Genomic DNA, 25,152 nt, shown 5'->3' with positions numbered 1-25,152 from the left:
GCAGGAAAAAAATCAATATCATCAATTTATCTGACCTATACTTACACAGAGAGGGGGGTGGCATGGGAGGGGGCAAATAAAAATAAGTGAATGTTAAAAATCCTTAAAATCACACACACACACACACACACACACACACACACACACACACACACACACACACCACACCACTACACTTCTTTTCGTTGCTGTGATAAAAAAAAAATACCATAACCAAAAGCAACATAAGAGTTTATTTGGGTTGATGGTTCTAGAGGGTGAGAGTCTATGATGGCAGGAAAGGCGCAGAAGATAGCTCGATACATTTCTACCACCACATGGTAAGCAGAAAGCAGAGGAAGCAAGCAGGAATGCCTCAAAACCCACCCCCACCCCCCACTTTAAGAGACTACATCCAGCAAGACTCCAAGTCCCATACAGCGCCACCAACTTGGGACCACACGTTCAAATACGTGAGCCTATGGAGGTGTTTCTCGCTCCGACCAGCACACAAAGCACCGGGCAAGGTATGTGAAGCCAAGCTTTAACTATGGTGACCCCACAGCAGCGGAGGTGCTGACTGTGACGGCAAAGGCAGCATAGAGAATGGAAAATGAGCTGGTGTTGACTCATGTCCTGATGATTCTAATGGCTTATTTTCCTCCCTGTCAACACAGTTCCTCTCACAGATGAAGACGAGCTCAGAGCCGTAAACCCATCTTGCCCTTTGCCCTGCCTTCTAGCTTGTGATAAAGTTGTCAAGCTGTGAGACAGATTAAACTCTTCGCAGAGGTCCCTTCGATTGTGGATGTTATTTTTTTCCAATTTTCTTTTCACAGGCCATCACAGCTGGGGTGCTTGTACTGCTGGCTCACAGAGCATGGACCCAGAGATACTTGGTAAATACAAAATGTCGCCGAGGATGATACAGTGGATTGGACAGTCACGTGTGTGTGTGTGTGTGTGTGTGTGTGTGTGTGTGTGTGTGTGTATGTGTGGTGTGTATGTGTGTGTGATGTGTATGTGTGTGTGTGTATGTGTGTGGTGTGTGTGTGTGTGTGTGTGTGTGTGTGTGTGTGTGTGTGTTATGGATTGAACCCAAGTACGTAGGCAAGCACTCTACCTGCCGAACTACACCTCCAGTCTCAATAATGCAGCTCCCATCTCAACTCTGAGGTCTCCTTCCCAGCTCTGACTGGCAAAGGATGATGGCTCCTCCTTGCTAGCTTGTTTTGAACAACACAGAGCCAGCTCTTCCCCCGCGCCTCAGAAAGAGCACAGTATCTGATCTTAGGCCTCATTTCCATAGCAAAGGCTGCTGAAGGGGGTCAGCTGGGGCTACAGTGCAGACTGAGCTCTGGAGGGGTTCTGAAAGCAACCTTTCTGAGAGGCTTTTGAGCGGTGCAGTACGGCCCAGACACAGATGGTCCCTGAGCAGCAAAGTCCCAGAGATGGGATTTGTTCCATTCCTTTTGTTTTTCCCAACACAAACCGGCTCTCTGTGTATGATAGGAAATAAATACATAAGACTTCATCTTAGCTCAAGTTGGCAGGCCTGATTTCCTCCTGTGGCACGGATTGGCAGCAAGGGAAAAAGGACCTGAAGAGACGGCTGAGGAGGAGGCAAGGCTTTTCAGGGGCATACAGGCCTTGGGCTTAAGTCTCAAATGGCAGCACTGGGCTGGGTGGGTGGATGGATGGGTAGGGTAATCTAGTGTAGCACTTGGGAGGCAGAAGCAGGAAGGATCAAGAGTTCAAGGCCAACTTTGGCAACATGGAAAGTTTTGCCTGGACTACAGGAAGACCCTGTCTGCAAAGTAGATGAGGAGAGAAATGAAGGTTTTTTGTTCCTCTACTCTTCCTCGTAGAGGAAATTCATGGCCACTACTTTTTCTCCAATAACGGTTTGTTTCTGCTTACTTTCAGTGGGAAGCTGTTTTCACCTTCGTACTTCTGAGCATGATGGGATGTCCACTCCACTTTGCAATAGCCTTGGAATCGGCCCTCCTCGGCCCATACTGCTTCTACTCCTTTTCAGGGGTTGCGGGAACCAATTACCTTGGTTACGCAGTTAGCTTTCCTTTCCCGTACATGAAGTTCCCGTCAGTCTGTGTGGAGCCGCTCCACTATGAGGAGTTTCACCTGGCACTTCAGGCCCTGGACCTGTGCCTGAGCTTCCTCCTGTTCTGTGTGTCCTTGGCAGTGTTCATCAAGCTCTCTGCAAGACTGATGCAGAACGGAAACTTGAATGTGAGTTTCAACAAAGGTGGGCGTGGCTTGCTCAGTCTTGAATGGTGGGCGTGGCTTGCTCATTCCTGTATGGTGGGCGTGGCTTGCTCAGTCCTGAATGGTAAAGGGGTGGACAGCAGGGAGTCCTGAGCGCCCTCCCTCTAGCTCAGGACTAGCTACCTGGAGAGGTAACAGGCATCCAGCATGTCACGTGTACTCCACAATTGATTTTGGATGAATAGATGGACGGATGTTGAGGGAATAACTGGTTTAGCTGTGCGTACCACTTGCCAATTTTTATCTCAACCTAGAATTTTAAAGCTGGGTCTAGGAATACACAATGGTACATACTCCCACATCTTTAGTATTTTTTTTAATTTTTAAATTAAATGACAAATTCATACGTGTATATATTGAATTCGATCATGTGTACCTCAATTACCTTCTCTTCCCCTACCCCTTTTTCTTCCACTGAGCTCCTTTTCCATTACTAGTTTCCCTTCTACTTTGTATGCGTGTGTGTGTGTGTGTGTATACCTGTTTGGTTTTGTATGTGTGGTGTGGATGTGAGTGTGTGTGCATGTGTGTGTGGTGTGATGTGTGTGAGTGACTGTGTGTGGTTGTGTTTTGACAAGTGTATGTGCATGCATAAGCTCCTTTCGACCAATAGGTTTCACTGAGGTGTCCTAGTCAATAGGGAAATGCAAAGGCAAACACTATACAATCTACTTATACGGAATCTGAAAAGTCAAAGTAATAGAACAGAGAGCATAATGTAGTTATTGACAGAGGCTGGACGGGTTCACGAAATGGGGAAATTTTGGTCAAAAAATATAAAATTTCAGTTGTAAGCAAATAGTTTTTGAGGGTATAATGCATATCATGAGACTATAGATAACAATACTACATCACATCCATAAGATTTCATAAGAAACACACTACAGTGTCTCACTATACAGCCCAGACTGGCCTCACTCTGTGTCCTCATCTCTCAGCTTTCCAAATGCTAGGATTTCCAGTCCGTGGAAGTAAACCTTGTATACATGTGCATGTGTGACTCGGGGGTGCACGTGACCATTTGTGCCTGTGGAACCCAGAGGAGGCTGTCAAGTGTCCTCCTCTGTTGCTCTCCACTTTACTCCTCTGAGGCAGGGGCTCTCACTGACTCCCAAACTTACCAGCCTTTATGTGGGTGCCCACGTCCTTATGTTCTCACAGCAAGTGCTCATACCTACTGAGTCTTCACTCCAGGTCCCTTAAGCAGAAAGTCTTTAGTGTTCTCACCATGCAGGTCCATACACACACACACACAGTAACATGAGAGATGACCGATGACAGAGAACACATTGCAGTGTTCCTCTTAGACACTATTACTTACCAAGTTTGCGTCAACAAATCTGAGAAAAGTCAGCATTTACTTATAAAGGTGTGCGGAGCTCACTATGTAGCCTAGGCTGGCCTTGAACTCTTGGCAATCCTAGACTCCCACGTGCTGGAATTACAGGTGTACCTCACCACACCTGGCTCTCAAACATGTTTTTTTTTAACTTTTGTTTTATGTGCATGGGTGTTTTGCTTGCGTGTATGCCTATAGAGCCTATACATGCAGTGCCCACGGAGGCCAAAGACGGTGTGAGGTCCTTGGAACTGGGGTAACCGATGGTTGTAAGCTGTCACTTGGGTACAGGGAGCAACCAGTAATCTTGGCTGCTGGGCATCTGGCCGGCCACAAATCAAAATCGTTTTAAATTCACATCATGCTTTGTCACGACCATTTGTAATTCCTCTTGGGGTTAGAATAAAGTTAATCACTTTCTTCATTTTACCATATTAAGCATTGCCATATAAAAACTTTTTTTCTAACAGGAAACACCGGAAGCTTTGTAGAAACTGATTGTATGTACATCCTTTCTGCTTTCAATACTAGTCAGATACAGATGCTTTCATTTGGCGTTACCCCATGGATTCCAAAGGGTGTTCACGCTGTTGCTAAACAGTATACAGAAAAAGGTCCCCCAGTAGTTCTGTTTGGACTATGGTAGAGAAGTTAGTATATCGCAAACCAAGCTGGACGTCCTAGCTTTTCCCAAGAGGGCTAGTAATACCAATGCCTTTGTTTAAGTGCTGGGGGGGAGGGGGTGGGGAAAGTGCTTATCTGGTATGCACAAAGCTCCACGGCAACCACCACAAAGAAAAAGTTATGGTTTGCACCCATCTGTAATCTCAGCTCTTGGGAGGCAGAAGCAAGAGCTTCAGGTGTGCAAAATCGACCTTGGCTGTATATCGAGCATAGCAGGCACGTAAGACCCAGGCTTCAAACAACTTGGGGGGGGGGGGAGAGGATTGAATTTGTCTCAGATCACTCAGTTAAGGGGCACAATTCTGAACCCCGAGCCGCTTCTGACCAAGCTAGATCCATTCAGCTTGCCTTGCCCCTTCCTTGTTCCTACTGTGGGCCTGCTGGCCTTAGACCCAGCTGCACTGTCACAGAACTGAAGCCGGAAGGGCACAGTGGCTCCTGAATCTCTGAGGCATGGCTGTTCGTCCTCCGCTGCTCTCTGGAGAGCAACGAGCATCTCTACAAAGGGAAGCTCTCCCTGCAAACTCTGCTTCTGTGGCTCACGTTTCTACCTGTCGGGGTCAAGAGAATCTCGGGAGAGTTAGTCAGCTTTTTTTTTTCCTTCCAGTTCACAGCTATCTACCCCAGCCAGCAAAGCTGGGATACAGGAAGTTGGCACTCGTGGTGCCTTTTGTGGTCAGCCCTGTCCTCTTCGGCTCCTCCTTAAGTCTGCAGAGGAAATCCTGTACATTCCTAGGAACGGAGCTGATTTTTACAGGGAGGCCTGCCAAGCAGAGGCAAGCCAACCCACATTCCCTCCCACCCCGCACTCCCAGGGCATCTGGAAATTTAGGATTTGAAACTTCTCCCAGGTAGTCAACAGCCCACGTTTTCTAGAGTTCTTTGTTAGGAGGAACCAATGGCCAAGAGACCCAGTGAAGTGCTGGCCACCATAATGCCCACCAAGGGCATTCCCGGAGCATATGGCCGCCCCCAACCCCACCTCCTGCACGATGCTTATAGCACCTACATTTACCAAGATGGAAGGCAAGGAAAAAGATAGGCAAAACTGAACGCCGAGTTTGATGAGTGAGCTGCAGAGACTATGCCAGGAGGCTACCTGAAGTCCCTGGAGAGGTAGAAAACGAACAGAAAGCAGGAGTTACCTGTGGGTCTCAACCCCTACATAGGGGTCACCTAAGACCATTGGAAAACACAGATATTTGCATTACAATTTATAACAGTATCAAAGTTACAGTTATGAAGTAGCAATAAAATTGATTTTCTGGTTGGGGGTCACCACTGCATGAGGATCTATATTAAGGGGTCACAGCTTTAGGAAGGTTGAGAGCCACTGAGCCAGAAGGTGGGTGCTCCAAGTGGACGTAGCTCCTTCCCTTCCCGTGCATCTTCTCAGCCTATGGCTACCACCCCAGTGGCAATGTGCTTCTCGGAGCAGATGGCAGCAGCCGTCAGAAGCACTCGGGCAGCTTAGACCATTGTTCGTTGTTTGTTTTGAGGTAGTGTCTCCTGTAGCCCAGGCTAGCCTCAAACTCACTGCAGAGCTGAGGATGACCTTGGACTCCTGATCCTCTGCCTTCACCTCCAAGGCACTGGGATTGCAAACAGGCTCTAACGTGCCTGGCTTCTTATTAAAACAATTTTCTGGACCTCACTTGAGCCTTGCCATCTCAAACTCCCGAGGAGTAGACAATGTGCATTTATGACACACATACTGGGAAATTCCAGTGACCACAGAAGTCAATGAATTGACATTATGACTTGTTTCTTCCCTTCCTGCCCCCTCCATTCTCCCTTTTAAAGACAGGTTATATCACATAACCCAGGCTAGCCTTGAACTTGCCACATAACCAAGGCTAACCTTGAACTTGTGACCTTTCTGCCTCTACCTCTCAAGTGCTGGGATTGCAAGTGTGAGCCACTACACCTGGGTCATGAAGGGCTGGGAATTGAAGCCACAGTGTCATGCACGCTAAGCAAGCACTCTACCAACTGAGCCACATCCTGAGCCCCTCACACCTTAGTTCTCTGTTCCCCACTTCTCTGACTACGATGCCGCACCAATTCACCTAAGCACCGACATAAACTTACTCAGTGTCTTCCCTTGAGTGTGTTTTTGGATGACTTGATATGGGTTAATTGACAATGGCAGCAGATCATGTTTCATTAGCAGCTATGGGGGCTGACACAATGTGACCAGAAGGCCTACACTAACTCATATGGCCCTGCCCACTAGCCCACCTTTGAATAGCGCAACCAAGCCTGTCCCCACACAGACACCTCGAAATACCGAACACAATTTGCAGCAATGAAGTTAGTATATTACTTATCAAAATTTTAGAAAACATGAGCGTTTTTTTAGAAGAAAACAGTAACTCTATGCAGGTTCAGACTTCTCCACAGTGTTTCTACCTGCGATGAGCCCACCAGCAATTATAATGCTGGATTTCTCCCTTTATTACATTTACATATGGGGGTGGGGGAGTGCTTGTGCCAGGGTGTGTACACGGAGGTCAGAGGACACCTTTCAGGACACCGTGTGGATTCTGGGAATGAAACTTGTCTTCAGGCTTGGCAGCGAGCACACTTACCCCCAGAGCCATCTCACCACCCTGTGTTGCCAGATTCTCTACATAAGGAAAGTGACAGTAATTTTTTTGTTTTGGTTTTCTTTTTTCCTAATTATACCCTAAGTTTTCATTTAAACCATGATACATATTTTAAAGCACGCCCCTGGATGGTACCTGCACATAAAACAGTGATAATTGTCTATAAAATAGCAATTTTAAGTGTCACTTCAAAAATGCAGCAGAACAGAACTGTCACCAAATGTGAGGGTCCGGAGGATTTGCTTTTTAAAAAGAGAAAACAATGGTCAAAATACACTGTAAACATGTACACAGTTCCTGAAGAAATAATAATTACACTTGGAAGACAAAGAAAGGGGCTGGAGAGATGGCTCAGCTGCTCTTCCAGAGGTCCTGGGTTCAAATCTCAGCTACCACATGGTGGCCCACAACCATCTATAATGTGATCTGATGCCCTCTTCTGATATTCATACAGACAGAGCACTCATGTACATAAAATATATAAATAAATACATCTTTTTTCAAAAAAAAGAAAAACAAAGGAAGGTAAAGAAAACAGTAAGGCTTGAAGCACAATAGGAGGGACTCACGGTGGCATGGCCCCTGTGTATTAGTTGTAGTAACCAGTGTGACATTCTTCTGAGGGTTTTTTTTCCCTGTAAATTCATGTTTTCAGAAATGAGCTGGGCACTCCTTAGGACATGCATCACCACCCCCAATTGTCTTCGGTAGATTGAGGTCATCTTGTTACAGGTCATGCTGAGAAAGGGCAGGCCAATCCCCCAACCAAGTCACACTGAGGAATGCTTGGAGGAGGGTGGAGCATTTGATGACTCAGAAGCACAAAGACTATAGGCTTTCTGACTTCAGGGCCCAGGTGGGATGGACTGCAGACACAGCACGGAGCACCTGCCTCACACAGCCTAGGTAGGACACCAAAACCGGAAACACAAGCACCACAAATGTCGCCATTCTTGGCCCAGCAAGTAATGGAGTTGTAAGAAAATCAGAGTTAGGATTTTCGTCACCCTGCAGCCATTCCCTGCGACTGCTCTGCCCTCCCCCACCAGATGGGATGGCTCCTTTTATTTTCTTTTCATTATTTTTTTTGTTATGTTTTGGGGCTTTTTTCTTAATGAAAAGGGGAAGGAAAACATCTTCCCCCTTGTCATGTGAGGTGGTGGTTTTATTTTTTCTAATGAATGGAGATAATTTGCTTCACATAAAAGATGCTGGTAAACCCTCCAAGTTCAATTCAAAGACACTTGAGCAAAGGATTTATTAGTGGGCAGCTCTTTCCCATAGTAGAAGACAAACAAGCTGCCATGTGATGGCCCACACCTTGAGTAGAATTGATTTCCTGCGTCATTGCCAATATATATGTATCGGGGAGGTACTTTTGAGACAGGGTCTCACTATGTAGATGGGGCCAGTGTGAAATTTTCCAAACCCTCTTGTCTCTGCCTGTGATATGCTGGGGTGACAGATATGGTCAGCCACACCCAGCTTCCGTAACTCTACTTTAAGATGGATTGTTAAATTGTCATTAATATACAGCAATTACAAACAAGATTGGATCTTGTTGTCATGCTTCCGTGCCTGTGTGAAGCCCACTCTGATCTTGCTCACCCCCATCCCCTCTCTGGTCCCCTCCCACTAGCCCCCTTCCTCTTCCCAGCCAGCCCCACATCTGCTTCCTGTCTTTGGTTCTTGTCTTGGCCTGATGAGTTTACCTGGGTTTGCTTACGTGGGTGAGAAAGCAGTTTCAGCTGTACTCCTTTGTATTAGGCCCCAGCCTGAGGCCTCAAGTTGAACTCCAATAAGATCTTTATAGAAATACTGGGAACTAAATCCCCTTAAGCAGACACAGTAGGGTTGACAAAGGCCCCTGTAACAGTCAGAGTCCCCTGTATGTCTCTGGTAGTCTAGTGTGTTGTCTTCAGATTAGTCAGCAGAAAAATCAGAATCTAGGATGACAATCAACAGGGCTGGGCGGATGGCTCGGGTGAAGCACTTACAGGAAGACAGGCGGGTTGCTGGGGCTCATGGGCCAGCCAGCGCAGCTGAAACAGGGAGCTCCACATTCAGTGAGAGACCTGTCTCAAAGAATAAGGTGGCGAGACATAGAAGAAGCTAGCTGACGTCAGCCTCCGGCCTCTACATGTGCACACTTGTACATGCATGGCACACACACACCGCAGTGGGGAGGAGAGAGAGAGAGAGAGAGAGAGAGAGACAGACAGACAGACAGACAGACAGACAGACAGACAGAGACAGAGAGACAGAGAGACAGAGACAGACAGAGAAAGAGAGAGGAGAGAGAAAAAACAGAGAGGGGGGAGGGAGGAGGAGAGAGAAAAGAAAGACAGGGAGAGAGAAGAGACAGAGAAATCAGAGACACCAAGAGAGCGTGACGGGAAGAGGAGGGAGGGAGGGAGGGAGGGAGAGAGGGAGGGAGGGAGGGAGGGAGAGAGAGGTGGGGGGGGTTGAATATGATGATGATGGAGGTATTCCCACTTCTGCAATCTCAAGTTCTGTGAGAGAGCAGCAACATGAAGCCTGGTTGTAGGAGAGTAATAGGTGCTGTTTACCAACCAATGACTAGCTGTAGTCACTAGCTGCAAGTATTAGCTGTAGTTACTAGCTAGCTGCAGGTACTAACTACCTACAGGTACTTGCTGAAGGTACTAACCTGGTATAGGTACTAGCTGTAGGCACTAACTAGCTGCAGATACTAGCTAGCTGCAGGTACTAACTATAGGTACTAGGTAGCTGCAGATACTAACCAGCTGTAGGTACTAGCTACGGGTACTAACTAGCTGGAGGGACTAGCTGCAGGTACTCACTAGCTGGAGGGACTAGCTACAGGTGCTTTGCTTCTCTGTCCCTCAGTACTCAGAAGTCTGTGTGTCCATTTCAAAGGTGAGGACACTGAGGCGTCCCCATACACTCTTACCCAGTCTGGAATGCAGGCCCCTGGCCACTGTACCCTGTCAGGTAGGGTGTCACCAATGCTACCACTCTGTGACCTTGCAGAGGCATGCTTCTCTGGCTCTTGGGTGATAGTCTTTCTGAGGCTTCCCCCTGGTGAACAGTCTATGTTAGTGGGTCACACCCAGGACACCAGCAGCTTGTGAGGGGACCAGAGATGACTGTGGTTCTTGTAGGGAACTCCAGTGGGAGGACGAGAGGGCGCTGCACTTGCTTGGTTTTCACGTTACAAACCATCTTAAACTTCAGCCTGTTGCCACACCCACAGTTTCACCTTTTAACATGAATATCCTGGTGGGCTTGGTTTTTCCTTCCCTCCAAATCATAATCTAAAATATCAATAAATACATGTTTAAATAGATATTAAGCACATTTTTTAAAAAAATAGGCAAGGCCTGTTGGCAGCTACATGGGGGTTGGGGGGAGTAAAGCAGTACAAGGCTACAAAGTGGGTTCAAGGCCAGCCTGGGCAGCTTAGTGAAGGCCTGCTTTAAAGTTTCAAAAAAGTGACTAGAAACCTGGGGAGATAGGCCTGTAGATTGTTTGCCCAGCATGTGTGAGGCCCTAGGTTCAATTCTGAGTATAAGAATGGAAGGAAGAGAAGGGGGCGAGGAGGAGGAGAAAGGGAGAAAAGAAAATATTTAAAACAATAGGTTTTTTGTTTTATTCAAAAGTAGAACTTTGGGAAGTGGGTAGATGGCCCAGTCAGTACTGTGCTTGCCATGTAAACTAAGAAGCTGAATTCTGGTCCCCAGCACCTCTGTAAGATTTGGGTGCAATACACATCTCTACCCACCAGCACTGGGCAGGAGACCGGTGCAGCAGTACACAGCTGCACCCACCTGGCACTGGGCAGGAGACATATTTCTGCAGCCCACTGGCCTGCCAGCCTGGCTGAACTGACAAGTTGGTAGAGAACGATCGAGGAAAACACCCAGTGCCTTACCTCAGACACCCAGTCCCTTACCTCAGACACCCAGTGCCTTACCTCAGACACCCAGTGCCTTTCCTCAGATACCCAGTGCCTTACCTCAGACACCCAGGGCCTTACCTCAGATACCCAGTGCCTTACCTCAGACACCCAGTGCCTTGCCTCAGACACCCAGTGCCTTACCTCAGACACCCAGTGCCTTTCCTCAGACACCCAGTGCCTTACCTCAGACACCCAGTGCCTTTCCTCAGACACCCAGTGCCTTTCCTCAGACACCCAGTGCCTTTCCTCAGACACCCAGTGCCTTACCTCAGACACCCAGTGCCTTTCCTCAGACACCCAGTGCCTTACCTCAGACACCCAGTGCCTTTCCTCAGACACCCAGTGCCTTTCCTCAGACACCCAGTGCCTTACCTCAGACACCCAGTGCCTTTCCTCAGACACCCAGTGCCTTTCCTCAGACACCCAGTGCCTTTCCTCAGACACCCAGTGCCTTACCTCAGACACCCAGTGCCTTTCCTCAGACACCCAGTGCCTTACCTCAGACACCCAGTGCCTTTCCTCAGACACCCAGTGCCTTACCTCAGACACCCAGTGCCTTTCCTCAGACACCCAGTGCCTTACCTCAGACACCCAGTGCCTTTCCTCAGACACCCAGTGCCTTTCCTCAGACACCCAGTGCCTTACCTCAGACACCCAGTGCCTTTCCTCAGACACCCAGTGCCTTTCCTCAGACACCCAGTGCCTTTCCTCAGACACCCAGTGCCTTACCTCAGACACCCAGTGCCTTTCCTCAGACACCCAGTGCCTTACCTCAGACACCCAGTGCCTTACCTCAGACACCCAGTGCCTTTCCTCAGACACCCAGTGCCTTTCCTCAGACACCCAGTGCCTTTCCTCAGACACCAGTGCCTTACCTCAGACACCCAGTGCCTTACCTCAGACACCCAGTGCCTTACCTCAGACACCCAGTGCCTTACCTCAGACACCCAGCGCCTTACCTCAGACACCCAGTGCCTTACCTCACACCCAGTGCCTTACCTCAGACACCCAGTGCCTTACCTCACACCCAGTGCCTTACCTCAGACACCCAGTGCCTTACCTCAGACACCCAGTGCCTTACCTCAGACACCCAGTGCCTTACCTCAGACACCCAGCGCCTTACCTCAGACACCCAGTGCCTTACCTCACACCCAGTGCCTTACCTCAGACACCCAGTGCCTTACCTCACACCCAGTGCCTTACCTCAGACACCCAGTGCCTTACCTCAGACACCCAGTGCCTTACCTCAGACACCCAGTGCCTTACCTCAGACACCCAGCGCCTTACCTCAGACACCCAGTGCCTTACCTCAGACACCCAGTGCCTTACCTCTGACCTGCACAGGTAGGCCTCCTTACCTCTTGTACACACAGGCAGATGTTCATTTCTGTACTCTCACTCTGCACACACTCTCACTCACATGTACCTATAATACACTCATATCATAAGGTAGACTCTTGATTTGAGAATTCAAAGGCCTCGATTCTCTAGAACCATGAAAGAATTCAAAGAACACTGCCGTTACATTTACAGAGATTCCCTAGCAAGTATAAAGGTATATGAGGTGGGGGTGGAGGGGACCCAATCCCAGTCAAAGGTACCAATGTGAGCTTGCTACATTAAAGAAACATGCTCCCTGAAGCCAAAGAAGGAGAAACTCAGAGAGATAAGTACTGTGGGAACAGGAGCACAGGCAGGAGGGGTGATGCTGTGGCTTCCCCACTCGCTGGCCTGAGGATGTGGGCACTGTGGGAACCACACTGTTCTTTATGCACACATCAGTCATCTAAGGACTATGTTGCCCCATCCTAAGGACACAAGGCTCTAGACGGGCAGCCTCCAGGGATCTTTTCCAGATCTCTCACAGTCTATGACTTTGAAATAAACATTTCATTTCTCCTGACACATTATTCCGACATAATATTCTGAGATCTCAGAAAGGAGCAGTATGTGAAAGCAAGTGGAGAAAGAGGTTTTGTTTGTTTTGGATTTCAGGGAGTGCATGGCTCTTTCCCTGTTTGAAGTCACCGATGTGTCCCTAAGTTACATCATAATGCTGATGACAGCATCAGACCATGACACAGTACATGCTAGGAACAGTACCCACATGAGAAGTACATGTCAACTCACATCCCTCAGATCTCTATAGCCACTTTCTTTTTTTTTTTTAATTTTTACTTCACTTCAGAGCAAAACTTTTCTTTACCTAATATTCACTCTGTCATATCAAAGTGACAAAAATGTTTGTGTTGGCTGTCTGGGAAAATGACTTTCTACTGTATTATTGAATAGAAAGGGGATATGTCTCTAGTTGAAGAAAAGGAAGGAGGAGGAAGAGAAAGAGGAGGAGGAGGAGAAAATTGTTTAAAAATATTTCCCTACATAATCAACAGAAAGAGACAGCCTATAGAATGGCAAAGAATTTTTGCCCACTATGCACCAAACAAGGAATTATTAGAATATAGAAAGAAGTGCAAAAAAAAAAAAAGTAATCAATGAATAGGCCAATGAACTGTATTGACAGCATCCAATAGAAAAGATACAGATATGCACTAAATATTTGAAAAGGAACTGAGTGTCATTAGCCATTGAACAAATATGAATTTAGGCTGTTTCTGCGATTCTGTCTCAGCCCACTCAGAATGGCTATCACCAAAAGACAACAGCAACAGGCTGGTGAGGATGCAGAGAACAAGGAGCCCCGTACTGCTGGTGGGGCTGTAAATTAAAGTAGCACTATGGAAACCCGCATGGAGTCTCCCCAAATCCAAAACCAGAGCCACCATATGGGCCAGCTGTGCCATCCTGGGTATAAACCTGAAGGGTGTGAAATCAGCAGAGGGTCACCTGTGCAGACTCCCTGATGCACCACACACCGGCGAGTTAAGGAATCAGCCCAGATGCCCATCAGCAGATACATTGATAAGGAAAATATGGTGGTGCACAGTCACACGGTGTTGTACTGGCATTCAACTCTTAAAAAAACAACAACAACAACAAAGTCATAGCCTTTGCAATAATGGAGAGGACTGTCATCAAGCTAGGCGAAATGAGCCACAGAAAGAGATGCTGCATTTTTTTTCATATGTAGAATCTAGATTTAAATTTAAGTGTATGTGCATGTGTGTGTGTGTGTGTGTGTGTGTGTGTGTGTGTGTGTGTGTGTGTGTATAATATTTCTCTTACCCACGTGATGCATGCTTGTCACCCCAGTAAGCAGGATTCGGATGCAGAAGGATCATGAGTTTGAGTCAGTCTGCTGTACATAGTCAAACTTTGTCCTTAAAAATTAAAAATGAAGGCCAGAGAGAGGGATCAACAATCAAGATTACTTTCAATTCTCCCAGAGGGCCTGAGTTCAGTTCCCACTACCCACATCAGGCAGCTCACAACTGCCCAGTTATTCAAGTACCAGGATGCAGACAGATACACACACATGCCTATACACAAATATACATGTATGCACACATGTGCATGTGCATATGTGTTTATCTTTTTACGCTCCAAAATAAATGTTCAATACCCTAAGATACCTACAATATAAAAATGAAAACAACAGAGTGTCCCTTTCCTCTATTGTACTTTACAGTAGCCTCATGTCACAAGTGGAGGAGGGGGCTGTGGCATCAGGACTGGCTAAAGCAGAGCCTCTTTGACAAGACAGTCTTCTACTTGCCTTCTGAAGACAGCTTTCCTATGAAATATGCACATCCATAAACTCAAAGTATGACTTCAGATAGTCATCATTCACACTTCCTCCCCAGTATCCATTCTCCATAGATTACAATAAATCTAGAGGGAGAGAAAGAAATAGAAGATGTCCTTGCTGTCTAGTGACTAACAAAGATGAAAGAGACAGAAGCCTTGGGAGCAAGAGGCCAGGTGAGGACCAGCAGGAGCTGATTTAAGGACCATTGGGGAACTAGGGAAAAGAACACACATCTTAGGAATTGCGTTCCGCAGGGTTCTCTAGAGGAGCAAGGCCAACAGGCTCTACACATCAGGTTAAGATGGATTGACAAGATCAATACTGACATACTGAGTAATCCAGCCCTACAGTGACTGCCGGAGGCTGGAGAGCCAGAGAAACCTATAGCTGCTGAGTCCATGCAGCTAGAAGCCTCAGAACCAAAGGAGACCAACAAGGCTGAAGGTCTGCTGGCCCCACAGAGAGTCAGCAGCCAAAGTCATGTTCAAGGGTTCGAAAACTTGCAGCCCAATGACAGCAGTGATAAGGCCACCTCTTGGTTCTGCCTATACCCCTAGCCCAATGGCTGGTACTGCCACCCTCAAGGCAGGTCTTTCCCCTTAGATTCCCTGATTTGTATGCCAGTTCTCTTGGAAACACTTTCATGGCTGTGCCCAGAAGTGTGATTTGTCAATCTTCTGGAAGGCTTTCTATCCAGTCAAGTTGGCAACCAAGACTGAGCATCATAGAGTTTTCAGAAGATAGAACGTAGAGGGCTCGGCAGCAGTTGCCATGGAGATCAGGGAGGTGCACACAGAAGCAAAAGAATCATGGGAGATGAGGCTGAATTTAATGTGAGTCATATTCTTAAAAGGGTAAAGTACTCAGTTTCAAATATCTCACCATTAATAAAAAGCCATTGTGAGCACTAAAGAGAAAGCAGGGCCCAGCACGTCCAGCCAAAGGGGTCTGGAATATTCTAGACTTAAGTTGTTTACATAGTCCATACAAATGGGGCCTTGCCCTTGAACTCATAATAAATTTAGTGTTCAATGCCATGGTCCATAAGAGCTTTAATTTAAGTCAGTATTAGGTAATGATTTATGTATTTGTTTCTTTTCCTGTTGCTATGACAGAGTGCCTGACAAGAGCAACTTAAGGAAGGAAGAGCTTGTTTGGGCTCACAGTTTGAGGGTGTGGTGGGGAGGGCATAGCAAGCCCAGTGGTTGGCCACACTGTGCCTGCAGTCAGGAAGTGGGGGGGGGGGCAGGGACTGTCACTGCGTTGGGCAACTCTCACTGACCTTTTTACTCAGTGCAGAGTCATTGCCCATGAAGTGATGTCACCCACATTGAGAGTGGGTCTTCCCATCTCAGTTAGCCCAATCTAGAATCTCCCTCATGATCCCAGAGGTCTGTCTTCTGGGCGCTTCTAGACCCATTAATAGTAGTAATAGTAGCCACCACAGTTATCAATTTCCTCTCTCAGGTGATAAAGAGCTCAGTTAAGGACTCAAAGGTGGCCAGAGGCTATTCCTGCTCCTTGACCCTGTCCCCACCTTTGAAGCTGTTAACCACTTTCTGCATAGAGCCCTTCCCCACTTTCTGCATGGAGCCCCTCCCCTCTGATTCCCTTGCGTCATCCCACACTTCCTCTTTTCTTCCCAATGTCCCCCCTTTTATTTAAATTAACCCCTTAGGACTGTGCCTCCTTACCCCCTTAAGGTAGGTCAGTCTCACACCGCCATTTTTATACGGGAGTCCCCTCTCCTGTTCTAACGACCCACACTATTGTCTGTTTCCTGGGACTTCCCCTAGGTGTTCACAGGCCCATCACCGAGGTGTTGGTGGGGCTGGGGGGGGGTGTGTCTCTCTCCAGTTCCCACTCCTCTTCCTTAATCTCCAGTGCAGTTCCCAGCACTCATGCCTGACACCTGAGCCTGAAGAAGACACCGTGGTCCCCTTCCCTCAGTGCTGAGTGCCAGGTGAGGTTCTGCACTCCATCCTCTCTGTATCCTTTCACTGGGTTCTAGAATGATCTTTACCAAGTTCAAAGCTGCTTTTTATCCCTCCCAGGCTTTATACCTGTGGTAGTTTGGATGATAACAGCCACCACAGGCTCATAGATTTGAATACTTAGTCATGAATGAGTGGCACCATTTAAAAGGATTAGAAAGTGTGGCCTTTTTGGAGAAAGTATGTCACTTGGGGTGGGGTTTTGAGGTTCCATAAAGACAAAAAAAATAAAAACAAAAACATTCCAAGCCCAAAGTGTCTCTCTTCCTGATGCCTGCAGATTTGGATGCCGTACTCCCGGCTCCTCTCCAGCACCATGTCTGCAAGCTTGCTCCCATGCTTCCTGCCATGATGCTAGTGGACTAAACCTTTGAACTGTAAGGCAGCCCCAATTAAATGCTTTCTTTTATAAGAGTTGTGGTCATCGTGTGGTGGCGCACGCCTGTAATCCCAGCATTTGGGAGGCAGAGGCAGGCGGATCTCTGTGAGGTCGAGGCCAGCCTGGTCTACAAAGTGAGTCCTGGATAGCCAAGGCTACACAGAGAAACCCTGTCTCGGAAAAAAAAAATCCATGGTCATGGTGTCCCTTCACAGCAGTGGAAAGAACACTGACTAGGACAATATTCCTCAATGCCACCCCCTTCATCCTCTTCTCCAAGTCCAGGAGCTTCTTGGAGGGAAGGGCTGTCTGTTACCCTTTGTACAAGTTTTGGGTTGGTATTTTTTTAAATTCTTTTTAAACTTCATATGTGAATACAATGTGTCTATATCATATGTACCCTCTGCTCCCCACTCCACTTCCTCCTAGGCCCCTTTCAATTTCATTCCTCCTCCCCCTCCTCCTCCTCCCCTCCCTGTGTCTACCTAGTACAGCCTGTATACACACGGACATTGGGCTGCCCACTGGAGCTTGGGTTACCTAGCATAGGAAACACCCTTGCAGAAAACTGACTCTCTCTCCCCCAGAGACTCAACTGCCAATAACTCCCGGCAAGCGCTGGGCCTGCGTGAGCTCTCACATCCATGCAGGGATGTTGACTGGCTGCATGTCCGTCTTGTATCTGGCTTGGTCCTGTTTGGGCAGCCACAGCTGCCTTGAGCGCCCGAGGGCCAAGGCCCGGTCATGTCCAGAAGACACTTTCACAGCAGCCAGCCCTCTTTGACTTTCACCTCTTACTATTTTTCCAACCCTCTTCCCTTCTGGTCCCTAGACTTGAGGTGTGACTCAGCCCATTGAGGCCTGAGCCTATGAGTTGTTTTTCCTCCCAGCCAGATCCCCAGTGACGCGCCTTTAGCATCTCCTCGCTGGTTTGCCTCCTGACAGACTTCAGACTTTTATGGCAGAGGCCATGGCAGTTCAACTCTGATTTATTTCCAATTTCCCACTCCCTTGATAATATCTGATATTGAAACTGTATTTTTAAAAAGACCCCACTTTGGAGAATTGTTAATTGAAATGATAATCTCCTCCTATTGATTTTTCTCATCTGGGCCTTGTTTTGAAAATATTATCGACAGCCTGCTGATCTTGCAAATAACAGAGTTGGCCCTCACCGGTGTAGGTTCCAAATTCCCATGGTCAATCGATCTTACATCCAAAATCTGGCAGAAGCACTGTCATTTTATATTGGGCCTTGAGTGGCACAGACTTTTGTGTCCAGGGGCAGCCTTAGAGTCAACCTTCTGGGCTTCCAAGGGATGAATGCTTGTTAAAAACTTCAAGTTAGGGACTGCAGAGATGGCTCAGTGGTCACGAGCATTGGCTGCTGTTCAAGAGGACCCGAGTTTCACTCCCAGCACCAACATGGCAGCTAACAACTGTCTGTATCTCCAGTTTCAGGGGCTCTAATGCCCATGTCTGGCCTCCACAGGCATTCTGTTGTACGCATGGTCCATAGACATACATGCATGCACATAAAATAAAATCTTTCTTCAAAACCTTTCCAGTTGTATGTAGTGGTATAAGCTACACTCCTAGAACTTGAAGGCTGAGAGACCCTGGACCTGTTCTGAGTTTGGGGCCAGCCTCGCATTTATAGCAAGGCTTAGTCTAGAGAAGGAGAGGGAGGGGAAGAAAGTGGGAGAGAAAGGAAGAGAGGCAATCAGACGAGTAAAACAACATCAACAATACTAGTTCAAGAAAATGCCCAAGCGAAATGACAAGATTTAACGACAAGGATTTTATTCTTTCTTGGCAGGCTGTCTTCTTGACATCTTCATCAATGGTAACACAACAGGATAACTGTCTCCTTCTAGTTATTTCTTGCCAGTTGGTCAGCAAACCTATAGTTTTTTTTTTAATTAATGTCTGTATGTGCATCTTTCTCTGTGTGCATGTGTAAGTGAAGATCAGAGGACCACATTGGGTATCATCCTCAGGAACGCCAGCCTTTAAGACAAGGTCCCTCACTCACCCAGAGCTCAGCAAATAGGTTAGACTGGTCAGTGAGCCCCAGGGATCCTCCTGCGTCCACCTCTCCAATGCGCAGGAGCTCTGAATTCAGACAAGGGTTCTGGTGATTAAATGCCTGTCCTTGTCTTGTGAGGCAAGTGCTCTACCACCTAAGCTGACTTCCAAGAAACCTAGGCTTCTTTCTAATCAGCTAGCACTCCCTTTGTGAGGCCTCCTCTTCCTCTTCTCTAGGAAAGGAAATAAACTAGAGGGTCAGCTAAAGTCCTTTCACAACAATGATTAATCTCCCTAAAACCATAGCATTAAAAAGTAAAGTAAAAGAATTTATAAGAAGTTAAGAGTCTCAACTTATTATAGGTTAAATTATGTAAGATTACATCAAAAATAACTTTGGTATAATAATGCATAGGATATTAGGCAAGTGTTTACATTCGTCACATGGCAAGTGCCGAGCATAACATTACATTCTCCTTCACTAATATTACATTGAATATTGGTTGGAAACGTGTTTGGGGGAAGTTTTGTAGTGATTGCATATTGTTTTTATTCTGGAGACTCAAGTAGGCTAAAATTCAGGATGACATTTAAATGTGTGTTATACTTAAATGTCACCTGAAGCTGCCATATGTTTTAAGGTTTTGCCAGGCTACTTATTATTTGTTACTAGGTTATATTGTTGCTCCTTAGGTACGAAGGGAGTGGGATTTGTGCTGCTGTTGCTGTTGCTGTTTTGAGCCAGAGCCCCTGTAGTTGGGGCTGATTTTGAACTTCTAATCCCCCTGCCTCTACCTCCCGAGTGCTAAGTTGCAGGTGTGCCCTGCCGTACCTGTCTACGTGTTTTATAAAGAAATAAAAATATTAGAAAACTATCAAATTAATATTCATGGGCACATCGATGCAAATAACACGTTGTTTATCTTGCCACATTTGTTTGGCTTTGAGCAAAAACCTGTAGTCTTCATTAACTATTTTCTTTTTAATGCAGAAGTATGTGACCTGATGGCCTCCTTAGTATGTTAGCTAGGAAAAAAATGTAAGCTTGAGGCATATTGTCAGAATGATCACCATTTTAACACTTTTTTACTCGGATTTTTGGCATTTAATTTCTTATTCCATCTTTCTTTTTCCAAAGAGTATTCTAGTTATATCAATTACAACAAGGAAATAATTAAAATAGATGGTAGTTTAAACAGTTGCAGCACAAATATACAGAGGAAATGAAACAAACAACTCTTTCTCTGTGCACATGTCTTTGCTTGTGCCTTCATGTGTATACGTCTTCATGTGTGTACATGTTCATGTGTGTGCGCATGTATGTAAAGACCGAAGGACAACCGTAGGTGTCATTCGCAGGTACCTTCCATGATGTTTCTTGAGACAGGGTCTTTCACTGTCCTGGCATTCATCCAGCACTCCAGTCTGGCTGGCTAGCAGCTTAGGCATCTCCCTGTCTCTGCCTCCCCAGCTCTGTGGCGGCCAAGCGCCACCAGACACAGCTTTTTGTTTTCATGTGCATTATAGAGACTGAACCCATGTCCTCAGGATTACAAGTAAGCATTTTACCAACTGAGCTAGCTATCGCTACAACACATGAACAATTCTATTTAAAATGTATAATAATTGGTTTGTTGTGGATGAGACAGAGCCTTTTTAATGCAGCTCAGAACCAAGCCTTTTACTAGCCTAGGGTAGCCTCAAGCACGTGGAGATTGGCTTGCTTCTGCCTCCTCGGCCCTGGCTTCACAGGCTTGCCCACCATAATCCCGCCAAAACACATACTCATATTGCCAATGTTGTAGATGGAACTGAGCTAGACATTCAAACGAATTAATGATGCAATGGTTTCTTTGTAGACGACATTGTTGAAGGTCCCCTCAGTTTGAGGGGTGTGTGAGGGGTCTTTTCCGGCTCACACTGGCATTCAGGGTTCTGCCTGCTGTCCAGAGCTGGAGAGCAGTATGGCGTGCCTACTGTCTTGGTTGTTGCTCTTTGTGATGGAGGAACGTACAGGAACCACATGGGGATTACGGTTTAGCACTAGCACGATGCACTATGTTCCATTTTCTGAGCAGCTATGTTCCAGACACAGTTTTCTAGACCAGGATCTGGCAAACTGTAGCTGATAGGCTAGAGCTAACAAATTGCTTTTTAGGGAGTTAGGAATTTAAAGCTAAGAATAGTTGTTATTATTATAAACATCATCGTTATCATCATCATCACTGATTATGTTAAAGAAAGTTAACACTCAAATTTAATTTCTGGGCCAAAGAGAAGGTTGATTAGGTAAAGACTGCTGCCACTGACCTGAGTTCAATCCCGAAGACCCACATGACAGGAGAGACCAACTTCCAAAAGTTGTCCTCTGACCTCTACCTCCACACATACACTAAATAAATGCAAAACACATACTTAATTTTCAACTTTCCTTTAAAGTTTTAAAGACATATCTCAACAAATGTTAAGGCACTGGACATTTAAAAAGACACATCCCAGTCTTTGGAGTTCAGTGTTTGTTATTACAAAATCCAAGGCATAATGCTGTTTTTTATAATCTTAACACACTGCTTAGCAAGAAAGTTTCTTATAGGTTTTAAATGGTTGGAGGGGGGAAAAAATCAAAATTTCGTGACACTTGAACATTCTGTCATACACAAATTTATCCATAGACAACATCTTGCTGGAAGGCAGCTGCCCCCTGTCTGAGGGTGCCCTGTGGTGGCAAAGGTGAGCACCAGGGATGGAGCTCACATGATGAGTTCAACCTGAAATATGCAGCTTCTGGCTTCTTGCAGAGAAATCTGCTGGTCCCTCTTTTAAGCACTTGACAAGCAAAACGAAACAAAACCAAAAGCAAGCAAACAAAAAGTCTACCTTAAAGCCCGAGAGACAGAGAATAAATAACATACATCATTTAAAAAAATAAAATAGTGTATTTAAAGGTGGTTATCAAAGCAAACAAACAACAACAATGGAGCCAGAAATGCAAGCCAGGAGAGCAGGAAGCAATGTTAAATTTCATCTTCATGTCTTCCCAGATACAGCTAGCATCTTACCTAAGTCTACAACAGCCATATTCGCCTGTTACAGGGAATTTACTATGGCCATGCAGTCAAGAAAAATCTCCAGGATTGAGACTTCTACCTAAGGGACAGTGGCTGTCTGCAGAGCTGCTTTAGCATTATAAGGGTGCATGGAGAAGTCAACACTCTGTGGCACTGTATGTGGATGGTAATGGGTACACAGAGGTGTCTATGTGCATGTGTGTGTGTGTGTGTGTGTGTGTGCAAGCATGAGTGCATGCATGCCTGTGTGTATGTGTGTGTACATGCATGAGTGTGTGCATATATGTGTTTGTATATGTGTGCGTGTGTATATGACTGTGTGTATATGTCTGTGTTTGTATGTGTGCATGTGTGTGCATGCATGAGTGCATGCATGTGTATATGTGTGTTTGTGTGTGCATGCATGACTGTATGCATACATACATGTGTGTGCATGTGTGTTTGTGTATGTGTGCATGTGTATATGCATGTGTATATATGTGTCTGTGTTTGCATGTATGTGTGTGTGTGCGTGTGCGCATGTGTGTGCTCCAGAAGATAGAGACCATTTCAGGTGTCTGTCTCTCACTGAACGTTGATTCCTGTTTTGGCTAGGCTTGTAGGCCTGTAAGGCCTAGGATTTATTTGTTACCACCCCATAATGCCAGGCTTACAGACACCTGCAGCCTTGCCTGACATTTTACACGGATGTTGAGGATTCAAACTGAGGTCCTCGTGTTTGTGGAGCAAGAATTGTTACCGACTGAGCCCAGCCCTTCATTGGCACCTTGACATTTAGTCTCTCCTCTAACCCTTCCCATCGGGCATTTGGGCTGCTTTAAGAAAATCCGAATCAAATCCTCTGAGCTTCAAATTTCCCCCTCTGGAAAGTGGAGCCAGTCCCATCCTCATCCACTGAGGAATGACGTCATCTTAATAAGAGAGCAAAGGAGACCAGCACGGGCCTGTAGAAGTGCTTAAGAAATGTTTGCTTCCTTCCCTCACTTCTAATCAAATCTAAGTTCTTGGCTCCCAATTAAAGATTTCCGAAAGTTCCCTTTAATCTCCCGTTATTTTTTGAAAAGCCCAAACCAAGCCAAGCCAGACAAAACAAACAGCAAATGACCAGAAGAAGTGTTCAGTGCCAAGTGCCCCACTTCCTCACTCAGCCCTTGCCCCAAGGCAATGCCCTGCCTGTGCTGTGGTCCCGTCAGCCTTTATTGCACATGTATTTCTTTTTTATTTCTTTCCGACACCCCCTTCACCACCATCACCAATATGGCTCTCTCTGTTGGTGCCTCCTAAGTTCTTAAGTGATTCCATGACGCTGTTATTTGAGTCATCCTTCAGTGGTTTGGGGACATAAAACAGCTAAATTAAATGTCAGAAGAGACGCTGTATTTTCTTTGATAAACTGTACAAATAAATACTTCTCTTTTTTCCCCCTTCCTAGGGTCAAAAGAATGGACAATAAATTTGGAGTTGCGTTCCCCTTAAATTGTCCTTATTTGTGGTCATTATTTCGAAATATTTACAAAGTAATTTTGTTCTTTAAACTTTCCCCCCTTCTATGTTCTTACAAAATAAGATGGAAACAATTATATATTTTTGTCCTTTCACTGACACTTTAAAATGTAGCTATTATGATGTAGAAATTGAAATATTATTGTTGCCATAGAGATATGAAAATTTACAGTATAAATTTGTAGCCAATGAGTGATCTGTTTTTGGTTTTCTTTTTGTTTCATCAGTGGAGTTTCGTTTGATGGCAACTCTATATTGCATAAATTAACGGATGTTCCTCTCAGTTTTTCTTCATTGCTACCACCAACGTGATTCTAAATCTCCAAGACATAATTAAAACACGGAATTGTAACCTGTGTGGGGATCATCATCCTCCCTTCCAGCATCTCTCTTCTCGTTCTTGGGTTTGACACCAGTAGCAAACCTCTGAAGAGCTAAGGGTGGACCTTTGCTGGTAGGATGCTTTACCTATGGCATTGGTGAGGCCTGGGTTTGATCCCTAGCACTCCATAAAACTGGGTGTGAGGGTGGCACCTGTCATTCCAGCACTTGGCAGGTGGAGGCAGGAACACTTTCTGCTGAAGTGTTATGTCTAAAATGCTTACTCTGAACTTGTCCGTTTTCAAATGAGTGGAATCCATATTGACAGATGCTTGAACACATCTACTAAATGTATAAGCCCCAAACCCTTGAACTTACTCTTAAATTGTGTGTGTGTGTGTGTGTGTGTGTGTGTGTGCGTGTGCATGTGTGTGTGTGATGTGTACAGGCATGCATGTGCCACAGTGCATGTGTAGAAGTCACAGAACAACTTTATGGAGTCATTTCTCTCCTTTCCCATTAAATAGGTTCTGGGAGTAGGTATCAAATCAACAGAATTGATCTTTGAGCTATCTCCTGGGCCCTGGCTGTTTAGGGACTCAAGCTGTGTTGAGATCAACACACACACACACACACACACACACACACACACACACACACACTTGACACACACAGCTCAACAACACTTTCTGCTACATAGTGAGTTTGAGGTTAGCCTGAACTACATGAGACCCTTTCTTAAAAGTCCAGTCAGTAGACCTGCAAGACAACTCAACCAGCAAACCAAGTTGCTACCAAGCCTGACAACCCACACCAATCCCTGGGACCCACATAGTGGAAGGAGAGAACTAGCTACCACATGTAGTCTACAAACAAACAAACACACATTGTAGTTAGACAGAACCTTTGGTACATGGTAGGCCGGTTTCTCAATAAAGCTCCAAGATCTATATTGCCCCCTCACAGTACAGCCATTCCCGAGAAGGCAGTCCATGCAGCTGTTGGCTGGCTACAATCAAGACACTCTTTCTTAGTTGGATCAGACAGATGCTTCTTAGATGCACTACGTCTTGGTCCTGGATCTGCGGCTCTTAACATTTCAGTGTGGTGGCGTTGAATCACGGACCACATTGGCAAGCTTGGGAAGCTGTGCCAACTGGGGATAGCCAGCTCACAGGCATCAGCTCCAGGAAGTCGTCCCGTGAGGACGCTGCTGTCCACAGTCCAGTTTGGAACACACCGGGTTCCGTAACGTAAACTCCGCAGGGCTTTGGAAAGAAAAGCACCTGCGCGGGGAAGCTTCCTCCTCT

General features: G+C 46.1%; 1 protein-coding gene across 3 annotated transcripts in view; it reads left to right on the top strand.

Moving 5' to 3' along the window:
* TMEM212 (transmembrane protein 212) overlaps positions 1–23,863 on the top strand; it is a 34,050-nt gene extending 10,187 nt beyond the window's left edge. Inside the window, exons 2-5 of one of the 3 annotated variants that reach the window (XM_084769329.1) lie at positions 819–878; positions 1,906–2,229; positions 16,439–16,512; positions 18,742–19,797. In XM_084769329.1, coding sequence (XP_084625455.1) covers positions 819–878; positions 1,906–2,229; positions 16,439–16,465 — 411 coding nt within the window. In that variant the 3' untranslated portion in view covers positions 16,466–16,512; positions 18,742–19,797. Of the gene's footprint in view, positions 1–818; positions 879–1,905; positions 2,230–16,438; positions 16,513–18,741; positions 19,798–23,450; positions 23,491–23,748 lie in introns of those variants that run through there. The other 2 variants (XM_084769331.1, XM_084769330.1) reach the window with 2 other exon arrangements.
* The last annotated feature ends 1,289 nt before the right edge of the window (positions 23,864–25,152 follow it).

This window comes from Acomys minous (genome assembly GCF_964271855.1).
Source record: "Acomys minous genome assembly, chromosome: 19".
NCBI classification, from domain to species: Eukaryota; Metazoa; Chordata; class Mammalia; order Rodentia; family Muridae; genus Acomys; species Acomys minous.
Note: the sequence above shows the minus strand (reverse complement) of the source record. Positions and strands in the feature narration are given on the sequence as shown.